This window comes from Triturus cristatus, chromosome 7 (genome assembly GCF_964204655.1).
Source record: "Triturus cristatus chromosome 7, aTriCri1.1, whole genome shotgun sequence".
In the NCBI taxonomy this organism is placed as follows: domain Eukaryota; kingdom Metazoa; phylum Chordata; class Amphibia; order Caudata; family Salamandridae; genus Triturus; species Triturus cristatus.
The window spans coordinates 1,521,001,013-1,521,024,210 of record NC_140590.1 but is presented as its reverse complement, the minus strand read 5'-3'; the positions used below and the strand labels follow the sequence as shown (position 1 = coordinate 1,521,024,210).

The window sequence follows — 23,198 nt, the reverse complement described above, 5'->3', positions numbered from 1 at the left end:
CACAGGCTGATGGATTGCGTGGAGTGGCACTCAGCTAGCAGTGTGTGTAGTGATCAGCAGAAAGTCAATACTCACACACAGCCAGCAGAGCACCAGTCCACACACACCGCTAGCCAAACACCAGTCCACGCACACCGCTAGCCAAGCGCCAGTCCACGGACACCACCAGCCAAGCACCAGTCCGCACACACCACCAGTCCACGCACACCGCCAGCCAAGTACCAGTCCACGCACACCGCCTGCCAAGCACCATTCCACGCACACTGCCAGCCAAGCTCCAGTCCACGCACACCACCAGCCAAGCACCAGTCCGCACACACCACCAGTCCACGCACACCGCCAGCCAAGTACCAGTCCACGCACACCGCCTGCAAAGCACCATTCCACGCACACCACCAGCCACGCACCAGTCCACGCACACCGCCAGTCCATGCACACCGCCAGCCAAGCACCATTCCACGCACACCACCAACCAAGTGCCAGTCCACACACACCAACAGCCAAGCGCAAGCCAACACACACCGCCATCACATTTAGGATTTTTTTTTTAAAAAACACAAACAAATTGCAAATAGATACAAATCTTCTAACAGAAAATCAGCAACTAAATACATTGCACTAACACCAACCTTGAAACAGAATCAAATTATCCAAAGAATACAGACTAGGCAGTTCACTTTACCACTCAAGAATCCTCCCCAAAAAAATTTCGGGTGTGGTACGCTCTAAAACAAGCAGAGAGACACAGTGCAGGATGAGAAGGACAGTCGGGGCAGTACATACGACTCTCCTTCCGCAAACCTTTTCGCCAACAGACTCTACATCTCCTACTGGGAAAATCTTTTGCGGGTGTGGGAGGAATGTGATCTGGAAAGTGGCGTTCTTTCAATCTAGCAACATCCTCCACCAGTCCAACTCTAGGAACACTTGCCTGTTCCACTACAACAAGGCTGCCTATTACAGACTCCTGAAACTTAGCAAAAGTCATCTTTGACTCAGGGCAAGAATCCTGGAACACAACAAAAGCATTAAACATTGCCATGTGGAAAAGATGGATAGCCAACTTCTTGTACCAAATGTAAGCCTTACGAAGAGCAGTGTAAGGTTCCAACCTCTGATCTACTCTGTCAACACCACCCATGTGCCTATTATAGTCTAAAATGCACACAGGTTTGCGCGCTTCAGCGACCTGACCCCAAACAGTCACAGGTGCAGTGCTTTCATCATGGATGGTAGTCAGCATGTAGACATCTCTCCTGTCAGTAAACTTCACAGCAAGAAGCTCCTGGCAACGCAACGCACTGCACTGTCCCCGCACAAGCTTTTGACACACAAGTTCTTTCGGGAAACCTTTACGGTTAGAGCAGATTGTGCCACAAGCAAGAGTGTCCACTTTGGCCAATTCCCTGAACAACCGCACACCAGTGTAGAAGTTGTCTACATATAAATGGTGGCCTTTGTTAAAAAATCCTCTTCCAAGTTCCCAAACAATTTTCTCAGTCACTCCAAAAGTGGACGGACAACCAGGGAGATTAAACCTAGATTCCTTACCGGTGTACACCCTGAAATTAGAGACATATCCAGTCCTACTGTCACACAGCATATACAGCTTTATTCCATAGCGTGCCCTCTTACTAGGAATGTATTGCCTAAAAACCAAGCGGCCCTTGAACAACACCAAAGACTCATCCACTGCAATTTGTTTCCCAGGAGCATAGATCTCAGGAAATCGATCAACAAAGTGATCAAGGACAGGCCTAATCTTAAAAAGACGGTCACAGTCAGGGTGATCTCGTGGCAACGCTAAACCATTATCAACAAAATGCATCATCCGAAGCAGTAGCAAATACCTGTCACGACTCATGACTGCCGGAAAAATAGACGTTGCCATCAAGGGACTGCTAGATCAATATGAAGACATTGATGGCTTCCTTAGCAAGCCCGTCAAAAAAGTTAAACCCAAGAACTTCTTCATCTCTTCAACATTTGTGGGAGTCCACCGGGTAGCTCTAGAGTGTGGCTTAAGACTGGCACAGTTGTCCCTCAAAAACTGTTCGGCATACAAATTAGTCTGCTCAACAATCTCTGCAAAAAACACATCATCCATAAACAACTGAAAAAAATTGACCGGCAAAAAGTTTTCAGTATTCACTCTAGACCCTGGAACACCAGTAAACTCTAGCAATGCCGGCTGCACCATGCCAGGGGCAACCCAGAGGTCATCACTTTCAAAGGGAAGCCTAGCAGCCCCAGCCTGCAGCCCAGAAGCCTCTTGCCGCACTACACCAACGGGAAGCCTTGCAGCCCCAGCCTGCAACCCAGATGCCTCTTGCCGCACTAGCGGCACATCAGTCTCCTCCTCTAACACAGGCACTTCATCCGCACTAAGAGTATCTTCATCATCCGATGACTCCATACGGAGAGACAACTCACTGCCAGAATCGTCCCCTGCCTCCTCTCCCTCAGATGCAGAGTCAGTCTCTGAACCAATATCAGAGGAAGACTCAAACAGCAAACCAACAACCTGCTGAGCAGTCATCCTGCGGCTAGCCATTATACTTACTAAGATAGAAGACTGCACAAACAAGTCAACAACAACCAACAATGTGCAAACCAAGTAAGTAAAGAAATGTGTACCTTTATCACAAAGATCAATGTACTCAAAAACTATACAATCCAATTACAAGAGACAGCTGCACTCACCAGAAACTAACTCTGCAGTGACACAGCAAAAACCAACGATATCAAACTAGAAAGAAGAAAAAAAAAACACATTACTCACAAGACAACAAAATACACATCGAGCACCAATGCAAAAAGTTTTTGACACTCAAAAAACAAACATACTGCTATTATTACACCATTTGCAAAAAAAATTCATGCAGAGAAATCAAACACATTTACATTGTACAAAAAAGAGTCTCTTACCAAACTACACAAACAGCAGAACCGCCAGAAACACGGCAAACTCAAAAGAGCAAAAGCCTTCACCTAGAACAAAAAAGTAAAAAAAAAAAAAACATTACTATTGCAATTCACAAAAAAAAAACAATAAACATAACAACATTCTATGTTACTACCCAAATGGTCAATCGTTATGTTCCAGGTGGGGCAGAAAACAGCAGGAAAAAAAAGGCTACTCTGTCCCGGGGCGGGTGGGCCAAATACATATTATAAAAATTGCCCCCTGGAAGCGACACTTGCCAAAGGGGTCACTTCCATTTTTATTTACACTAATTCCCTGGTGTCCAGTGGGCTTTTCTGCCCCCCCCCCCCCCCGGGGCCAGACACGGAGCGAAAGTGGAGCGATCTGCCCCCAGGGGGGGCAGAAAAGTCTGTGCAAAAATGATTCCCCAAGGGAAGCGACCCTTGCCCAAGGGGTCGCTTCCCATAACAAAATTGCGAAATTCCCTGGTGTCTAGTGGGCTTTTTTGCCCCCCCTGTTGGCAGAAATGGACCGGAAGTGGACCGATCTGCCCCCAGGGGGGGCAGAAAAGTCTGTGCACAAATTCTCCCAAATTCAGCCCCAGGGAAGCGACCCTTGCCCAAGGGGTCACTTCCCATATCAATATATCGAAATTCCCTGGTGTCTAGTGGGCTTTTCTGCCCCCCCTGGGGGCAGAAACGGACCGGAAGTGGACCGATCTGCCCCCAGGGGGGGCAGAAGAGTCTTTGCAAAAATTCTCCCCCAGGGAAGCGACCCTTGCCCAAGGGGTCGCTTCCCATATCATCATTACGACATCCATGGTGTCTAGTGGGCTTTTCTGCCCCCCCTGGGGGCAGAAACGGACCGGAAGTGGACCGATCTGCCCCCAGGGGGGCAGAAGAGTCTTTGCAAAAATTCACCCCCAGGGAAGCGACCCTTGCCCAAGGGGTCGCTTCCCATATCAATATATCAAAATTCCCTGGTGTCTAGTGGGCTTTTCTGCCCCCCCGGGGGCAGAAACGGACCGGAAGTGGACCGATCTGCCCCCAGGGGGGGCAGAAGAGTCTTTGCCAAATTTCTCCCCCAGGGAAGCGACCCTTGCCCAAGGGGTCGCTTCCCAATTCACCATTACGACATCCCTGGTGTCTAGTGGGCTTTTCTGCCCCCCCTGGGGGCAGAAACGGACCGAAAGTGGACCGATCTGCACCAGGGGGGGCAGAAAAGTCTGTCAAAATATTGTCCCCCAGGGAAGCGACCCTTGCCCAAGGGGTCGCTTCCCAAATGGCCGAAAACAACATCCCTGGGGTCTAGTGGGGGCATTCCTGTCCCACGATCGCGACGCTGTGCGCGATCGTGGAACAGGAATGCCCAGCATTGAGACATCAGGGGAGAGGAAATACTCTTTCCTCTCCCCCGATGCCTCAAGGCCCTGGAATTCCGCCCCCCCCCGCCACACCGCAGCAAAACACCTACCTTCCTCGTTGGACGCGCTGGAAGAAATGAATTCCAGCGCGTCCAACGCTTCCTGATGACGCCAGCGCGCGCTGTGCGCGCTGACGTCACCAGGAAGCGTGGGGGGGCTCGGGGGTGGCAGCGGAAACTCTTCCGCTGCCATCCCCATCTGTGGGGGCACGATCGATGCCCCAGGGGGGGAGCGCCAGCGCTTCCCCCAGGGGCTGTGCTCATGACGGAGCGGTTCCGTCATGAGCACAGCTCAACCGATGCTCATGACGGAACCGTTCCGTCATGAGCATCGAAGGGGTTAAGAATCATAATTGTATTTACCTATGAAGAGTGAATCAAATACAGCAGGAAACTAACCCATAGGTGATGAGACAGAGAGACATGCACTGGGCAGAATCATGGTTGTATTCCATGCCAATACAACTGTTTCTGGTGAACGCATGGTACCTAAGACATTGGTACAAGGCCGGTGCCTGGCTACCCAGGTCCTAGTCCCATTTCCTGCTTTCTTGCTTTGCGTCCGCCATGTGAATGAGGACTTAGCTAAAACATGCTGTGAATTTGGGTTTTACCTCACTGTTCTAAATGAGCTCCTCTCTTAAACTTTAAGAAATCTGTAATCCAATAGACGGCTAATATTTCCCCATGAAAAACTGAACAAATGTGTGTTATTAGTGTTTTATAAGCTTTACTATCCAGGGTTTATGCATGGTCACACAAGGATTGCTAATTTTTAGATCTCGCCTACGCAGCGCTGCATAGAAAGAGACCTCTTGGAATTGATTCGCTTTTTGGGGAAAAAACGTGCACGCGTTGCATTGCTTTCAATGGCAACGCGTGCACGCTTGGCGATTCCCTTGCGGGAGCGAGCTTTGGAGACATATGTTTGTAATTATCGGGTGCCCCTGCTCGCTCTCGCAAGGGAAACGCTGTGTGTGTGAGCGCGCACAACACTACACGCCTGTGCCCAGCCGTATCTTTTGTTTTTACAGTCGCTATCCACGGAGTGCTCTAACCATGTTAGTAAAGGCTTCAGTGAATAGACTGCAGCAGATTGGGGCTTGTACATGAGCCAGAAACAAACGGTTCCAAATATCTGGAGCGTGTTAAACATCTCTTACAGCTCTTTCTTTGGAGTTTTATATAGTGCCAACTTGACTCGAATGTATCAGAGCTCTTTACTTGAGCACCAGACAGTGATCCTGTAAATAGTGCTGTTGTATAATCCATTCGCCGGCGCATCGGTTCTCATGTAGGCTATGCCATGTTAGTAAGTCTTCAGTAGTTAGTAAGTTGCATCGGAGTCTGTCCCTGAGCCGGGCACCTCCTGTCAGGCTCCCGGGGTTTTGTAATCATCGATCTGCTTTTACTGTTGGTGCACGTGGAATGTGCGGCATTCCGCTGGGAAGCTCTGCATCAAGTTGTTTCCCTCCTCACAGTGCTTTCAGGGACATTCTGACTCTGTTTACCTTGGCAGTGACATCGCGCGAGCTTTAGAAGCGTTAAAACCCCATAAGCTTTTCTCTATTTTCTTAAGTTATAGATTAATTGATCACATGCCCAGACGCACTGTTGATGTAGAACAATAATTTCAGCACGGTTCGCCTTTGAAAGTGAGATCCGTATCCAGCAGGCAGTACAAACTGATATCTGTCTCTAGGTATTTACAAGTCTCCATGACTTTAGACTGCTTTAGGTGACTGGGTGGTCTTTCCATGTGCTGAGAACAGGCGGAAGTTCCAAAGGAGGCTTCAGTTCTGAACTCGGACAACGGAGCACGCTCCCTTGGGCATGCATGCTGAGGCGGACCACGTGACCTTGAGAAGACGATCCTCTTGCCCTGGTACCCTAGGCTGTCACCCAGGGATCCTTTCAGCGCACTCATCAGTACCGTACACGACCCTTTGTCCAATGTTTCAGATTCTGCACCTGCATTCTTGTTGGTGCGCTCTCAAATCCCCGTATCATTACCTTTCATCACCTCCAAACCCGTTCTCTTCACGCCTCAGAGTCTTCCCTTCCATCACGTTGGTCCATTGTAGCTCTTTCCCACGCTGCCCCCTTTGTCCTGCAGCTTCCGCCTGCAGGAATGCAGCCTTGCGAGCTATGTTTTAATGGAGCATACATACCTGGGAAGGGAGGTGCCACTTCCTGACTGCGACGGCGTGTAAGATTATCGATTAGGAAGATCTTTGTATATACAAATTATTATGGTGTATAGAACGTGAACTCAATGCAGGGCACTGGAATGAAACCTGGGAATGTGAGCGCAGTAAGACGTGTTATATCCTTAAGCCACAGTGCCTTTGGCAGTCGCCTGGTTTGGTCCATGAGATCATAAAAACATAAAATATCCAAACAAATGGGGCTTTCCTGAAGAACTGACTCATTTTAACTTGGCCCATACAGTTCCATTCACCTTACCTCCCACCTTGCTACTGCCAACCTAACTGCCCAGCACTGGGACGGACAGTCTGTGAGGCAGCATACATGGCACAGGCAGTGACGTAGAAAACGTTAGGCTTGCAAATGGCAGAACCTCACCTGAAATGAGACCCAAATAGAGTCCTGCTCTCGGGACCGTCAAAGCTAACAACAAGCACGCATTTTATTACAACCTCAACGGGTGCTGGAGCTCGTCATTCAGACTGGGAATGTGACCTGCGCTTTGTCACTCCTAAAAGCTTATGGAAATATAGAACAATTGCTGTGGCAACCAATTATCACATTATGGAGTGTACATGGCCACTCTGTGAAACACTTCATTGAAGCAGCTAGTTACCCACCTCCTATGGCATGATTCTCCTTGGCAGAACTCCATCAGGCCACTAATGTTTGCTTTTGTCCTTCCGTGAGCTTCATTGTAAACTACATCTTGTAAAACAGAGCCTGTTCAAAGTAATCTAGTAATACTGCTTATGTTAGCAAAGAGCAGAGTGTGAAATGAACTATCGCTCACCGAGTGGTGGCCAATATTTCTATTTAAGTCGTTGAAGGTGTTCCGCGCAGTCCTTCTTTTCTTGCCATTTATAAGATCTAAGTGTTCTCCTTGTTACGAGATGTTGTTTGCCTTTGTCCTTCCGTGAGCTTCATTGTAAACTACATCTTGGAAAACAGAGCCTGTTCAAAGTAATCTAGTAATAATGCTTATTTTAGCAAAGAGCAGAGTGTGAAATGGACTATCACTCACTGAGTGGTGACCAATATATCTATTTAAGTCGTTGAAGGTGTTCCGCGCAGTCCTTTATTTTCGTGCCATTTATGAGATCTAAGTGTTCTCCTTGTTAAGAGATGTTTTCATTTACTCTGTGAGGTCACATTGGGCCACCTTGCATGCCAGAAGTTATTTTATGCGCCTTTAAGGCCTTACCTACTGTGAGCATCTTAAAAAAAAAAAAAAAAAAACATATATATATATTCTCCAGGGAAAGAAGCACCATAGAAGCTCTAGCCTCTGTCACCATTTAGTGGTATAGCACTAATTATCTTCATCATCTTTGATAAACAGGACAGGCTTTCTCCAAAATCTGAAATATTAATTTTGCAGCATGTGTCCCTGAAAAAGAGTAGGACCAAAGGAATAATGCACCCCTGTCCTCCATCTGACAACCCTGAACTAAGCGTTTTTAATAATATCCTGCATGAACTCTCTTTTTTAAATGTGGGCTCTTTTCCATTTTCTAGTCTACCACTGCCCATACGGTTCCTTTTCACCTCATGGATTATGCAATTTTCTAGCTTCAGTTAGAACTCTCCTGGTTTGCAAGGGATTTAATCACTTAATATAATATTCTTTTTCAAGGCTTTCAAACTGGTTCTCATTTGCTCTATGAGTGTTCCATTTTTCTGTGGAGCATCATTGGGTCGAGCTTTTTTTGCTTATTTTAATTGAGCTCTGCGTGCTGTCTTTCAAAAAAGACAGCACGCAATTTGGAAAAGGCGGGTGCATCTCCCCGCCTTTGCTCCGCCCACGGCCAAACCAGTGCGGTTACCCGCACGGGCGACATCTGTTTCCAATTATCGTGCCCAGCCGCGTGCGCGATAATTGAAAACAGATGGGCTGCTCCCTCACACAAGCGCGCGAGCTCTCGCACACCACGGCCGGGCTTGTTTTTGTAACAAATGTAAGGCACGGCGTGCCCTAGATACGGGAGAACAGTGTGATCGTCATCAAACCCAGTCTGCGCGCGCGCCTCAGATTTACTCAGGCGGCGCTGCAGATGAATCATCACGGTTGCTGCAGAGGCTACACAGTTTGCTACCTTCCCGGTTTCACCAGGGGTAATGGCTGAGGTTTCACGGATGTGCAGAGCCATATCATCCTGCCCTAAAACGTGACATCCACCATAATTTCAGCCAATCACAAAGCAGATCTACCGCGCAGACAGCCTTTCATCCTGTACCATATGTGTTTTAAAGAAATGTTTGAGTCTGAAAATGGCAGGGAAGCCGGGTTCACACTGTGTTTCTCAGGAGTGTCACCACAATTATATTTTTTTTCCGTTTATGGACGATCAAAAAAGCATACCACAGACATGATCTTTGTTTCTTTCATGTTATTTTTAGAAATTGTTCACATAAACACACAAAAAAGCCACAAATGTGGTGTTCGGGGCATTTGGTGTACATATAATTTGTATACTCTATTAGTTAAATGGGCATCACAGCGACTAAAAGAAATAACACATTTAAAATAAGAGACGAAAACACAGATCGTGTGTTTTTTTTAATTTTCCGCCTGATTTCCTTTAGCCGTGAAGTTGTTGCTTTGTTTTCAGCCTCAGCTGATCTCCCCCCACCATCCTCCCCCCGTGTGTGGCAGCCCAGGCTGAGACAGCTTCCGGGGCACACACACAGCCGCATCCGAGTACTTCACAGGTCTTTAAAAGACCATTTGCTTGTAAATGAGAAGCTGTTGTGTTTTTCGCCCCTTCTTAGAGACCCTGCATCTCCACTCTGCCTATTGCTGGAAGAATCCCTCTCCCTACACCCCCCCCCCCCTCCCCCTTAGTTTGGCTATAGTTGCACTTCTGTCCCGACGTGAGTGCTGGTGTTTACCTTAAAAGGAGCTCCTTGTCTATTTCTTTTCATTGAGTTGACTTTCCTTTGAGCACGCTACTGGGCATAATCCCTGCTATTCCCTTTTCGATTCTTTTCTTTGGGATCTTTTTCACTTCTATTATAATGTGATTTGATGATTGTTTTAATAACCCTGAACTGTTTCTTGGAGTCGCAATTCTAGAGTTGCATATTTAGGAACCCTGTTAGTTATTTCATTATGATGCAGCACCAGACTTCTTTAAGTTAGCCAATTTAGTTCTCTGCGTGTCTGTAATTCTGTCTGCCTGTGTATCTGCGTGTGTCAGTGAGATTGTGAATGAGTGTGTGGTTTGCGAGCGTGTGCGGCTGCCTCTCTGCATGTGTGTCTGTCTGCCTCTGTGTGTTTGCGTGTGGAGGAGGCTGTGTAACTGCCAAATGGTCCTTTCAGAGCACAGCAGCAGGACCTTCCTTTGTAGTTCCAAATCTGGAGCACACAGCACCCGGGGCTGCCAACGCCGGCAGCTGTTTGATTTACGTTCAGTCCGTGGTGCCTTGTTTACCAACCCCCCCCCCCACCCCCCCCCACCCCCATAGCTCTAGCAAGACACTTAAAAGGTCCCAAAGGCGAGACCTATTGGCTATGCCAATGCTTGTTAATCTTGTTATTGAACTCGGACGACCATGCTGAAGTACCACCAGCACTGCCACTAGGCATGCATCTGGTAGCACTAATGCTACACTTACGTCTCCCAGACCGTGGTGACCTACTACGTAAACCAACTCAAGAGTTAATAAACACTCTAACACAGCAGGATTTCGGCAGACTCTTATTGCCGAGAGTATACTATAGGTCAAGTGACAGGATGCAAGGTAAACAGGTTTATGGGCACTGCCAGGAATGTAAACATTGAGAGTAAGATACAGCATATCAACTGTTTTAAATACACGTGTCCCTTTTAATTTCTTTCAGTGACTGTAAAATGTTGAAGCGTTCTAAAAAGTTAAATGCTGGCTTGTGGAACACAATGTATTAGTGCACTCAGCTTCTCATCTCAATAGGGAACACAATTCTACACAATGTACGAGAAGGATTACATTATTAAAACAGCTTACCGTTGAATAACAGCTACAATTTACTTTAGTACCATCTTCCTCGGAATAACATAAATCTCCCGCAATGCAACCTTTGGAGGTAGACAGCTGGTGGAAAAAATAAAAGTTGCAGTGATGAAGAAAACAAAGTGTATATGGAAAGCTGGGCGAAGTATTTGAGATAAGTGTTTTGTATATTAGTCAATAACATACTTCTTCTGACTGTATTAGACTTTTAATTCAGTTCAGATTTACACGTACTCGTCTGTTCTTCAGGAAACTCCCTCAACAGGCAGCGCCCATTCAATCTGCTCCATGATTAAATGTTGTTGGCTACTGGGCAGAGCAAAACCCATTTTCCCGTAATAGGGTCGCCATATATTTTGTCTGCTTTGCAAAAATACAAACATCTTTGGCAATTTAATGGGAAGCAAAGCTGTAATACATGGAGAAGGACCAGTAATACCACTCATCTCCATTTAATGATCTGTAATACATTGTTCTATTAACAGATATGCATTAACGACCAGCAAAAATTATGTTTCCACTGGTTAATCCTTGAATCACTGATGCAATATCAAAATATGATGGACTACTCAAATTTTAGGTAAATTGGTATTTTTGTAAGATCTCATATTTTGTAGGTCCACCCAGATATTTTTTGTTAGGACAATGTATAGAGATCACGCTTTCCAGGTTAGTGAGATAAAACCAGGATTATTCTGACTGCGTAGTCATTACAGAAGCCACCACTGTGCAAACTACTCCAGGGCTGTTCCAACTGTCATTATTGGAGCGCAGCCTTTCGAGGGCCAGCAATGATGTCATGGCACAACATTCCATGCCATGAACCATAACATATTATCTTTTTTTTTTTACAGTAAACAAAATAAGCAAACTAACAGAAGAATACAAAATAACTAAACACTAAAAATATATATAAATAACTATAATAAATAAACTAAACAGCAAAACACAGTAGAAACACAATGATACAATTATACATCTCTATCACATACTAGTATCACAAACAAACCTTCAAGTAACACAGTAACTATAAAATCATGCATCATAAACCGATCTCAATCTCATAGGCACAAATCTTTTGCAGGTCTATCTCCTTAACTCCACCCTGTTATTTCAAGAAGACCCTTGAAAGAATCCTTGACTGTGTCATCGCCCCTAAGAACCATCATCTTGACCAATATTTTCCTCTGTTTGAGCTCAGCCTCTGAGAACATTTCACCCTGGTACTTTTGACAATCTTACCAACATCCCACCATGTCACCCTTCCACAAGTATAGCACTTCCCTTCAATCTTAACTGGAGCACTATATTTGGCATCTCCTTTCTTTACAAAACCAGGTTTTGGTTCTCCAACACTCTTTGACATAAGGTATTCTGATCATCAATTTTAATCACTTTGTGCTTAATAGACCCAAGAAACTAAGATGTATACAGCACAGAGACAGGAGGATGTCCCCTTAATAAACTGAATGGGGACTGCTGTGTGACAGAGTAGGGTGTCGCACGGTAAAACCACAACATAGACTTGAAAGCTTCTTCCACATTTTAGTTGTTGTTTCTGGCCCACTCAATGCAATAACCCATAACCCACAACCCTGTTCATCCTCTCTACCAGCTTATTGGTCTGCGGATGATAAAGAGAACTTTTCAAATGTATGACCCTGAAACTTTCAAAATGTCTTCCATTCAAGCATTTATGAATTATACTCCATTGTCAGAGATAAGATGTTCAAGAAACCGTTGTGTAGAAAGACATCCTTCAGCAACAACACAGCATTATTTGCAGAAGGTGTGGAAAACATATTTATGGCCATTTTCTGTAATAATCTATTACGACGAACGAAAATGCAAATTATGAGACAGAAAACTGAATGGACCAACCATGTCAAATCCCAATTTATCCCATGGTCTGTCAGGATATTGAAGAGGCTGCAAAGGTGGCAACACCACTTTAAGGCCTTTTACTGCTCACAACACATTCTTTGACTTCAAATTTAATATCCTTTTCCATCGAAGGCCACCAACAGTAAGCTTTGGCTCTTTTTTTGTCATTGTTGCCCCCAAATGCTCCACATGAGATATTTTAACCGACGTTTGATGCAATGCCACTGGGAGAACACACTTGTCACCTCCCAACACAACACCACCCTCAATGGAGAGTTTCTCAGCAATTTTGCAGTAAGGTTGAATCTCTGGGAGTATACACCTCTCCTTTGGATATCCATTAATAATATAATCCTGGACCTTATTCAACACAGCATCCACTTTACTTGCTTGTTTCCACTCCCTTTCTGAAGATGCCTCATACTCAGGCATATCCATTGCAGCTACAAAACACCTCTCAACATCTTCCTCAGGATCTGTCAATTCTTGATCAGTCACTGGCAAACTGGACAACATATGTGCAGTTACATTATCTTTTCCAGGAAAGTGTAAAATCAAAAAGTTATATTGTAAAAGCTTGGCGGTAAGATGAGCTTTACGAGGAATGTTATACTTGACTCTCTCACCACTCAGGTTGTTCACCAGAGACATATGATCTGTTTGGAGGCAAAATCTCCTACTCCGTACATATGACCTAAATTGTTCTATGGCCCAATAGCAGGCCAACAATTCTTTCTCAATTATAGAGTAACTGAGCTCTAGTTTATGAAGAACTCTAGATGCATTACTTATAGTGACATACTCACACCCCTTATCTTGAGTGAGTACAGCTCCCAGACCACACTTGCTCGCATCAACTGTAATGGAGCATGGGAACTCCGGATCATAAGACTGTAAAAGTCTTGCCCCTGTCATTTAATCTTTACCCATATTTAAAGTGACCTGACAACAGTCATCCCACTCAAACTGGACATTCCTCTTTAACATATTTGTAAGTCTTTTAATTTTAGACACATACCCCAAAATAAATCTGGCTTAGAACTCACATTGCCCAATAAATGAGCATAACTCACATTTTGATCACGGATGGTGGACAATCAACAGCCGCTTTTACCAGTCCAGGTCTCGGGTAAATACCCACATCTGAAATAATGTCACCCAAAAACTCAACCTTCTCCTTCCAGACGTCACATTTTTCCTTCTAAACGACTATTCCTTCATCTGAAAAAATCTGGAGAAGCTTACTTAAAATGTTGTCCAACAGCTGATGCATGGTACGTTGGAAAACTGACACAGCCGATGTCAGCCCAAACGGCATGCAACAGAATTGGAATGTGCCAGAAGGAGAATTAAAAGCTGTGTCAAGTCAATTTTCGAAAACCACTCAAATTCACCCAGCATTCCCAACAAATCCCTAATCTTCTGCAAAGGGTGGGAATAAACCAATATCTCTCTATTAAGACTCCTCAAGTCAACACATACCCGAATATCTCTATTGTGCTTTCTAGCTACCACTAAAGGAGACAATCATAAACTCAACTCTGTTGGTTCAATAACACCAGAACTTTGTAACCTACTCAACTCTGTGAGAAGTTGGCCTGGTATATGCTGCTCACTAGTTAAAGTGATCACCTTGTACCATGCCAAGCAACCCTTATGGTGTGGTTGTAAGTCAACCTTTTTGGACTAGCTGCCCTAGTGGTAGCGTAGGCTAAGCAGTCTTTGAGGCTAAACTCGTGATGCGTGTTAAGCAAGCTGTTTTACCAATAGTAACCCCCTTTTATACCAATGAAAGGACACCACACAGATATATATTCAAAATATATATGTATTTATTTATCAAAGTAACCCCTAGTCTCTTTATGAGCACAGGAGCACAAATCGTCAAACAAGATTATCACAGAATACACAGAAGTTGCACGTTATATGGATAGGCCCTGGTGGCCACTCAAACCATATACTAAAATAGTGGTATAAGTACCACGAACAGAAAAGGGAAAAGGCCTAGGGCCTCTAGAATCGCTGGGCCTACAAGGAGCTAACGTCAGTTAGTGACCAGGAGGTCCACGGGGGGCGTGTGCAGAGCAACTAGTCACACGCGTGCTCCCATAGGTTTCAATGGGTGCGTAAAAAGTACAAAGTTACTGCAAAAGGAATCTTCCGGATGACCTAGGAACTTAAGATTTGGAACACAGGCACTAGAGATGTATTACTACACATGGGCACCGGAGTACCAGCTTTACCTCACCCACAGGAAGCGGGTGCATAGGCCTCAAAGTGCGTCGGGTTTCTTCTATCTGTTCCGTTGAGCCTGGGACAAAGATGCTGCAGGCGGTCGGTCCGGGAGAGATGCAGTGGACCCAAGAGTGGATCGGAGATGTTGAAGACCTGTAAGCAGAGGGGACAGTGTTCACAGTCACTAGCCAGTGACCAGCGTGGCACCAGGTGGGTACCAGGCGATGTCGGGTGCAAACAGGTGATGAGGGGTAGCTTGTCTCCGCAGCCACGTGGTCCCTGAAGGTCGACGACGTCCAGGAGTCGGCTCACGAGCTGTCCCACGCAGGCTCTCGCTGTCGGCGGTGTCGGCGACTTGATCGAAGCAAACAAGCCTTGGCAAAAGCAATTGCAGGAGGATTCGGAAATCAGCTGTTGGTTCTGACCAGCAAGGTCAGAGGAACTGCTCCTTTGGAGGGGAGCAAGGGCCAGTCTGGAGCAACCAGACCAGCGGTGTTTGTCGTAGATTTCGTCGCCAAGATGGCCACTAGCCAGCGGGCCAGCAACCGGTTAGGCGCGTCGAGTGGCAAAATGCAGAAGGGCCCCACGCAGATCGTGGAGATGCTGGAGGGCTCACCTTTGGTGCAGATGCTGCTCGAGGGTTGGGCTTCTCAGGACCCAAAGCACAACTTGGAGGGAGCCTCGGTTGTTGCACTGGTCAGCTTGTCGTGGTCGTTTCAAGATGGCTGGCTCCACGTGTCTCGGTGCCTCCACGGGTCTCCTCTTTGCAGGGACTGTGGATCGGGCGGTGAGAGGTCTGGAGGTCCAGGTCTTGTCAGTCTCTGGGCTCGGGCTCCGGCGGGAGGCGGCGGCAAAGCAGACGTTGATTCGCTGGATGGTGCTTGCGTTAGCAAGGTGGTCACTCCCTGACCACAGGGGAGATTGGCTTCAGTCCTCTGTGCAGCAGAGCGTCGAAGTTCCCGTCTTCTTCTTAGTTTTTAAGTTGATTCCAGGATGTCTGAAGTCTTAGGACACAGCTCCTACCTTTATTCGGATTCTAGGGGCCGGACTACCTGCTAGGTCCCTCCCTATGGGTGGGACCAGGAAGGGGGGTGGTTACACCCCCAATCCTTTGTCCAGCTCGCCCCAGGCCCGGGACTGGTGTGCCCCAGGACCGGTTTGAACTGGCATATGCACCGAGGCTCCTTGTGAGCCACAGGCATGTCTGGTTTCTTTCAAGCCCTACCTGACCAATACACAAAATCCTGTCTGGGGTGGTGCACGCACCTCCCCTGGCAGGAAACCCTTTGTCCACACCTCCCAAGCTGGAAGGACTCCCAGCAGCAGGAGGGCAGACTTGTGTCTGTGGTGGCAGCATCCATTTTGTGGAGCTGAGGCTATGTCTGATTTTACCCGGGTTTCAGGCACTGTACATGTCGTGTCCCTCTAGAAGGGTGGAATGCTAACCCCGTCGCCAGAATTGGCGAGGGGTTAGTATTCCAATTCGTATGACACCTTACTCGACATGTTTTGATAAAGCCAAACCAAAGATAGCATTTAACCGCGAGGTTCATAATGCACTTAAGAGTATATGGTATGACGATATCTGGAAACAGTAGAAGGAAGTTGTTCCGACCACTGCAGACAGGCTCAGCTCATGCCAGAGCACCATCTCACATGGAACCCAGCACTCTGCCTTCAGGATTGTTAAGGCCTGCCATAGGAGTGACTTATAGGTTACCAGGTGTCCCATTTAAGGTTAGGTATAGGTATACTACACCTAAGTAAGAGGTGATTACACCAACTTACCCCAGCTGAGTGATCAGCCAGTTGTGTCAAATTGTTAGGCCAAGCCTGGGGTGGCATAATACATGCTTCAGCCCTTGGCAGGCCTTGGGTACACCAATGCCCTGGGTACCTAGTGTACACTGGTACAGGGGCTGACAGGGTGATCCAACCAATTGGGTATGTACCTAGGGTACATGGAGTCCATTTTAAAGAGAGAGCCGATGGGCTGAGGTCCTGAATGGCAGGATCTCAGGCCAACTAAGTCGAAAAACCAGCTAGACACTAGGCAAAAATTTGGGGGTAACCATAGTCAGATATCCACCTTCCTACACAACCCCCCCCCAAACGAAGGGAGATAAGGCTGACCTTGACCAGGTAAGCCTATATTGCCCAAGTGGCCATATAAGGAGGAACCAGCACTGGCATGGTTACCCCCTGTCTCATGGTCCACTAAGCAATCCCTCACCCTAAGGGTATCAGAGGGTCTCCACCATAGGGAATCTCTACCTTTGGTGTGTCTTGGCAAAGTAAAAGGCTGGTGTTGAGATGGAGTACTGAAGTGAGTGTCCTCAAAGTGAGACCTCAGCTTCCTCCAATCATCCTTCACCATGGATGCCTTTCTTTCCTTAACTGAGTTGCACTGTGCTCTCAGGGTCAGCCTCTGGCTACCTAAAGCTGGAGGCTGGGTCCCTTTTGTGGGCTTACTGGAGGGACAGGTCAGGTTTGGGGCCCTAAGGTCCCAGGTTTGCCTGTGCCCAACAGAATCCCTCTGGGGGAGGTCCCTAACTACCTGTAAAGGAGATCCCTCAGGAATGTTTTTACCCATCACCTGACTAGGGCTACTAGCCAGGCAATCCTCATTCTTTTGATGGGGGGGTTCTTGTGGACAGGGGCCCTCTGGGGGTCCACTGGCCTCCCTGACCTCTGCAGCCCTGGGCTGACTGAGGCAGGGTAGAGAGAGGCAGGCTACCTGCACCAGACTGGGTCCCACCTTGGAAGGGGCCACTGATATCAGAGGCTCTGCCAGGCCAGGCCTGGCTACCTCTGGGGCAGTTCCTTCACAAGGGGTGAGGTCAGATCCCTGAGGAGGCTGACCTTTTCCTAATGTCTGGGGAGAGGGAGACTTTTCTTCCTCCCCACTACTCTCAGTTTGTGTGGAGTGATCCATTGTTTCAGGCTTCACTACACCTATGTCAGTCTGAGTATAGGCTGAGACCATTACAGCCTTGCCAACCTTTTCAGGGTGGCACTCAGTTTGTGTTTGAGCTGTGACTGTCACAGCTCTGCCAGTCTCTACAGGGAAGTCTGTCTGTGCCTGGGCTGTGGCTACCAATGCCCTTCCAACCTTTTCAGGGAGGAAATCTATTTGGACAGGGGTTGTGAATGGCACAACCCCCCTACCCTTTTGTGACAGGCCTACCATTTTAGAATGGGTGTCTTGTTCAACTCCAGCCCAAGCTGAGAGTTCTAAGTCATTCCCCAGTAAGCAGTCTACAGGCAAGGTTGGGGACACTGCTACCCTTTTAGGGCCAGTGACCCCTCCCCAGCTGAGACATACCTCTGCCATGGGATGACTGTTCTGTTTGCCATCAATGTTAGTCACCTGGTAGGAGAAACCGGGCAAAAGCTGCTCAGAGGGAACTAGCCAATGGGCCACCATTGTGATGCTAGCCCCAGTGTCTCTGTAGGCCTCAGCTTTTGTACCATTGATGTAGGGCTCCTGTCTGTACCTACCCAAAGTGTTGGGACAGGCAGTGAAGTTGGCAAACCCCATGCCACCATCACAGACAAGAGTGGTTGCTGTAGGGGAATTGGCTAAGCCAGGGTCCCCCTGTGTTCCCCAAGTAAACCCACCCAGATTTCTGGGGGCACTCCCACCACCTGGGGGATTACTGCTGACAGTAATAGGTGGTGTGACAGGAGTAATTGGAGGAACAGTTTTGTTTTTAGCCCTTGGGCAACCGCTGTCAGTTTTCCAATGCCCAGGAGTTTTACACTCATGGCAGTAGGGCTTTTTAGCTGTGGTAGAGGAGGGAGCTTGGGACCCACCACCCTGTGTGGAGTTTTGGGGCCCTGAGGAAGGTTTCTCTTTTTCTTTATCCCCACCCTTCTCTTGAGGCTTGGTGGTATCTTTCTTTTGGTCACCACCCTGGTTTTTAGGCCTGATCCTGGTCCTGACCCATTTATCTGCCCTCTTTCCCAATTCTTGGGGAGAGGTCAAATCTGAGTCTACCAGGTGTTGATGGAGAAGCTGGTTTTGACAATTACTTAAAATCTGCTCTCTCATCATCAAATTGTACAATCCTGTATAATCAGACACCTTACTTCCCAGCAACCAACCCTCCAAAGCCTTAGTGGCACATTCCACATATTCAGACCAGTCCTGAGTCTGTGTCTTCTGGGTGTCTCTGAACATTAACCTGTACTGTTCAGTGGTTAAGCCTAACCCATCAACTAGGACACTCTTCAGGACTCTGTAATTTCTGACATCCTCTTCTCTAACAGTGAGGAGTCTATCTCTGCCTCTCCCCTCAAAGGAGAGCCATAAGATTGCTGCCCACTGGTCTTCAGGAACCTGCTGCACTTTGCAGGCTCTCTCAAGAGCAGTCATCCATTTGTGGATGTCATCCCCACTTTTGTAGGGGGGCACAATCTTGGACAGGTTCCTATTGTCAAAGACCCTATCTTTGTCCCTAGGGACATTGCTGCCACCAGTGGGTATAGACCCACTCTCTCTATGCTGCCTAGCCTTGCTCAGTTTTTCTTCCATCAGGGCTACTTCTAGCTCCTGCTTCCTGATCCTCAGCTGGGCTTCCTGCATTCTGGCCTCATGTTCCCTCCTCTGAGGGGTGGTCATCCTTCTCCTGGAGTGACCTTGAGAGCCTCTAGAGCCATGGGAAGCATTGGAGTCACCTGAGCGATTCCTTTGCCTTCCAAGCCCTGTGTTAAGTCCACTGGGGAGATCCAGTGGGTTGAACCCACTGTCAGTCCCCAATAGCCTTGGTTTAGCTGGGCCAAGTATAATACTTGGCACTGGGCTAGTTCTCCCTTCATCCTCACTACTGTCAGTATCCTTTTCACTCTCATCCTCTGTGGTAGGCATCCCATCTAAGGGGTGACTATTGGGAAGGGGTACTTCAGTGGCATCTTCAGAAGGGGGGCCTCCTGTTCCTGTCCCTAAGGGGGCTAACTGGGAAGCTTTCTTGAGTGCTCTCTGATTCTCATCATTCTGCAAGAGCTCTCTGAGCTCAGCAGAGTTTGGGTTCTTGGGCTGTTTAAGGCCTCTAAGAGTTGCCAAATGCCTGAGCTCATTCTGATTAAGGGTAGCAAAGCTGGATGGTGCCCTCTGGGGGTCACTCTCAACAGAGATGGGTACAGTGGACCCCTCTGCCCCGGCCATTGCTCTTAAGTGTGGGTGGATGTGTTGCAATCTACCTACACTTGGGTTTACCTACTAAACCTATCTAGTAGTTGTAGTCAGGGTGTGCTACTCCCTTTGCTCTACAACAACTAAGTTCAGTAGAACTTAAGTATATCTAATCTTGTTTTATATGTACCTACAGGTACCTATGTGATCTTTCAATTGGTAACCAAGAGATTACAATGGTAAAACACAGCAAGCTCAAATCCAACCGCTGCTCACCAATGTGAGAAGTTGGCCTGGTATATGCTGCTCACTAGTTAAAGTGATCACCTTGTACCATGCCAAGCAACCCTTATGGTGTGGTTGTAAGTCAACCTTTTTGGACTAGCTGCCCTAGTGGTAGCGTAGGCTAAGCAGTCTTTGAGGCTAAACTCGTGATGCGTGTTAAGCAAGCTGTTTTACCAATAGTAACCCCCTTTTATACCAATGAAAGGACACCACACAGATATATATTCAAAATATATATGTATTTATTTATCAAAGTAACCCCTAGTCTCTTTATGAGCACAGGAGCACAAATCGTCAAACAAGATTATCACAGAATACACAGAAGTTGCACGTTATATGGATAGGCCCTGGTGGCCACTCAAACCATATACTAAAATAGTGGTATAAGTACCACGAACAGAAAAGGGAAAAGGCCTAGGGCCTCTAGAATCGCTGGGCCTACAAGGAGCTAACGTCAGTTAGTGACCAGGAGGTCCACGGGGGGCGTGTGCAGAGCAACTAGTCACACGCGTGCTCCCATAGGTTTCAATGGGTGCGTAAAAAGTACAAAGTTACTGCAAAAGGAATCTTCCGGATGACCTAGGAACTTAAGATTTGGAACACAGGCACTAGAGATGTATTACTACACATGGGCACCGGAGTACCAGCTTTACCTCACCCACAGGAAGCGGGTGCATAGGCCTCAAAGTGCGTCGGGTTTCTTCTATCTGTTCCGTTGAGCCTGGGACAAAGATGCTGCAGGCGGTCGGTCCGGGAGAGATGCAGTGGACCCAAGAGTGGATCGGAGATGTTGAAGACCTGTAAGCAGAGGGGACAGTGTTCACAGTCACTAGCCAGTGACCAGCGTGGCACCAGGTGGGTACCAGGCGATGTCGGGTGCAAACAGGTGATGAGGGGTAGCTTGTCTCCGCAGCCACGTGGTCCCTGAAGGTCGACGACGTCCAGGAGTCGGCTCACGAGCTGTCCCACGCAGGCTCTCGCTGTCGGCGGTGTCGGCGACTTGATCGAAGCAAACAAGCCTTGGCAAAAGCAATTGCAGGAGGATTCGGAAATCAGCTGTTGGTTCTGACCAGCAAGGTCAGAGGAACTGCTCCTTTGGAGGGGAGCAAGGGCCAGTCTGGAGCAACCAGACCAGCGGTGTTTGTCGTAGATTTCGTCGCCAAGATGGCCACTAGCCAGCGGGCCAGCAACCGGTTAGGCGCGTCGAGTGGCAAAATGCAGAAGGGCCCCACGCAGATCGTGGAGATGCTGGAGGGCTCACCTTTGGTGCAGATGCTGCTCGAGGGTTGGGCTTCTCAGGACCCAAAGCACAACTTGGAGGGAGCCTCGGTTGTTGCACTGGTCAGCTTGTCGTGGTCGTTTCAAGATGGCTGGCTCCACGTGTCTCGGTGCCTCCACGGGTCTCCTCTTTGCAGGGACTGTGGATCGGGCGGTGAGAGGTCTGGAGGTCCAGGTCTTGTCAGTCTCTGGGCTCGGGCTCCGGCGGGAGGCGGCGGCAAAGCAGACGTTGATTCGCTGGATGGTGCTTGCGTTAGCAAGGTGGTCACTCCCTGACCACAGGGGAGATTGGCTTCAGTCCTCTGTGCAGCAGAGCGTCGAAGTTCCCGTCTTCTTCTTAGTTTTTAAGTTGATTCCAGGATGTCTGAAGTCTTAGGACACAGCTCCTACCTTTATTCAGGTTCTAGGGGCCGGACTACCTGCTAGGTCCCTCCCTATGGGTGGGACCAGGAAGGGGGGTGGTTACACCCCCAATCCTTTGTCCAGCTCGCCCCAGGCCCGGGACTGGTGTGCCCCAGGACCGGTTTGAACTGGCATATGCACCGAGGCTCCTTGTGAGCCACAGGCATGTCTGGTTTCTTTCAAGCCCTACCTGACCAATACACAAAATCCTGTCTGGGGTGGTGCACGCACCTCCCCTGGCAGGAAACCCTTTGTCCACACCTCCCAAGCTGGAAGGACTCCCAGCAGCAGGAGGGCAGACTTGTGTCTGTGGTGGCAGCATCCATTTTGTGGAGCTGAGGCTATGTCTGATTTTACCCGGGTTTCAGGCACTGTACATGTCGTGTCCCTCTAGAAGGGTGGAATGCTAACCCCGTCGCCAGAATTGGCGAGGGGTTAGTATTCCAATTCGTATGACACCTTACTCGACATGTTTTGATAAAGCCAAACCAAAGATAGCATTTAACCGCGAGGTTCATAATGCACTTAAGAGTATATGGTATGACGATATCTGGAAACAGTAGAAGGAAGTTGTTCCGACCACTGCAGACAGGCTCAGCTCATGCCAGAGCACCATCTCACATGGAACCCAGCACTCTGCCTTCAGGATTGTTAAGGCCTGCCATAGGAGTGACTTATAGGTTACCAGGTGTCCCATTTAAGGTTAGGTATAGGTATACTACACCTAAGTAAGAGGTGATTACACCAACTTACCCCAGCTGAGTGATCAGCCAGTTGTGTCAAATTGTTAGGCCAAGCCTGGGGTGGCATAATACATGCTTCAGCCCTTGGCAGGCCTTGGGTACACCAATGCCCTGGGTACCTAGTGTACACTGGTACAGGGGCTGACAGGGTGATCCAACCAATTGGGTATGTACCTAGGGTACATGGAGTCCATTTTAAAGAGAGAGCCGATGGGCTGAGGTCCTGAATGGCAGGATCTCAGGCCAACTAAGTCGAAAAACCAGCTAGACACTAGGCAAAAATTTGGGGGTAACCATAGTCAGATATCCACCTTCCTACAAACTCTTTGTCCAAATCACCTCATAAACTAAATGGATTGGATCTAGTCTTGTGTTTAACAGGTATAGCTTCCTACTTTAATTTTGCGTTTGAAACCTGAAATGCGTCTCAATTATTCAGCAAAGACCTCAGGGAACTCTTATTCAATAGAATTTGACAGAGATACATCCTTTACAACTAACACAGGCTCACTTGTGCCTGGTCTGAGCATCAAAATGAAGAACCCCTGATGATACCATCCTAAAATATTTAGACCCTTCTTAGCTACCTATACTTTTCCAAATATTTTTCTGCCTCTGAACTCCAATTTATCCTCAAGAAATCCTCCTAACTCTATCTTTCTACCCTGACAGGATACCGGTGACATAC

At 47.7% G+C, this 23,198-nt stretch overlaps 1 protein-coding gene across 1 annotated transcript in view; it reads right to left on the bottom strand.

Moving 5' to 3' along the window:
• SPO11 (SPO11 initiator of meiotic double strand breaks) overlaps positions 1 to 23,198 on the bottom strand; it is an 898,758-nt gene that overhangs the window by 531,984 nt on the left and 343,576 nt on the right. The window contains exon 7 of the mRNA XM_085614575.1: positions 10,544 to 10,630. Coding sequence (XP_085470701.1) covers positions 10,544 to 10,630 — 87 coding nt within the window. The remainder of the gene's footprint in view (positions 1 to 10,543; positions 10,631 to 23,198) is intronic.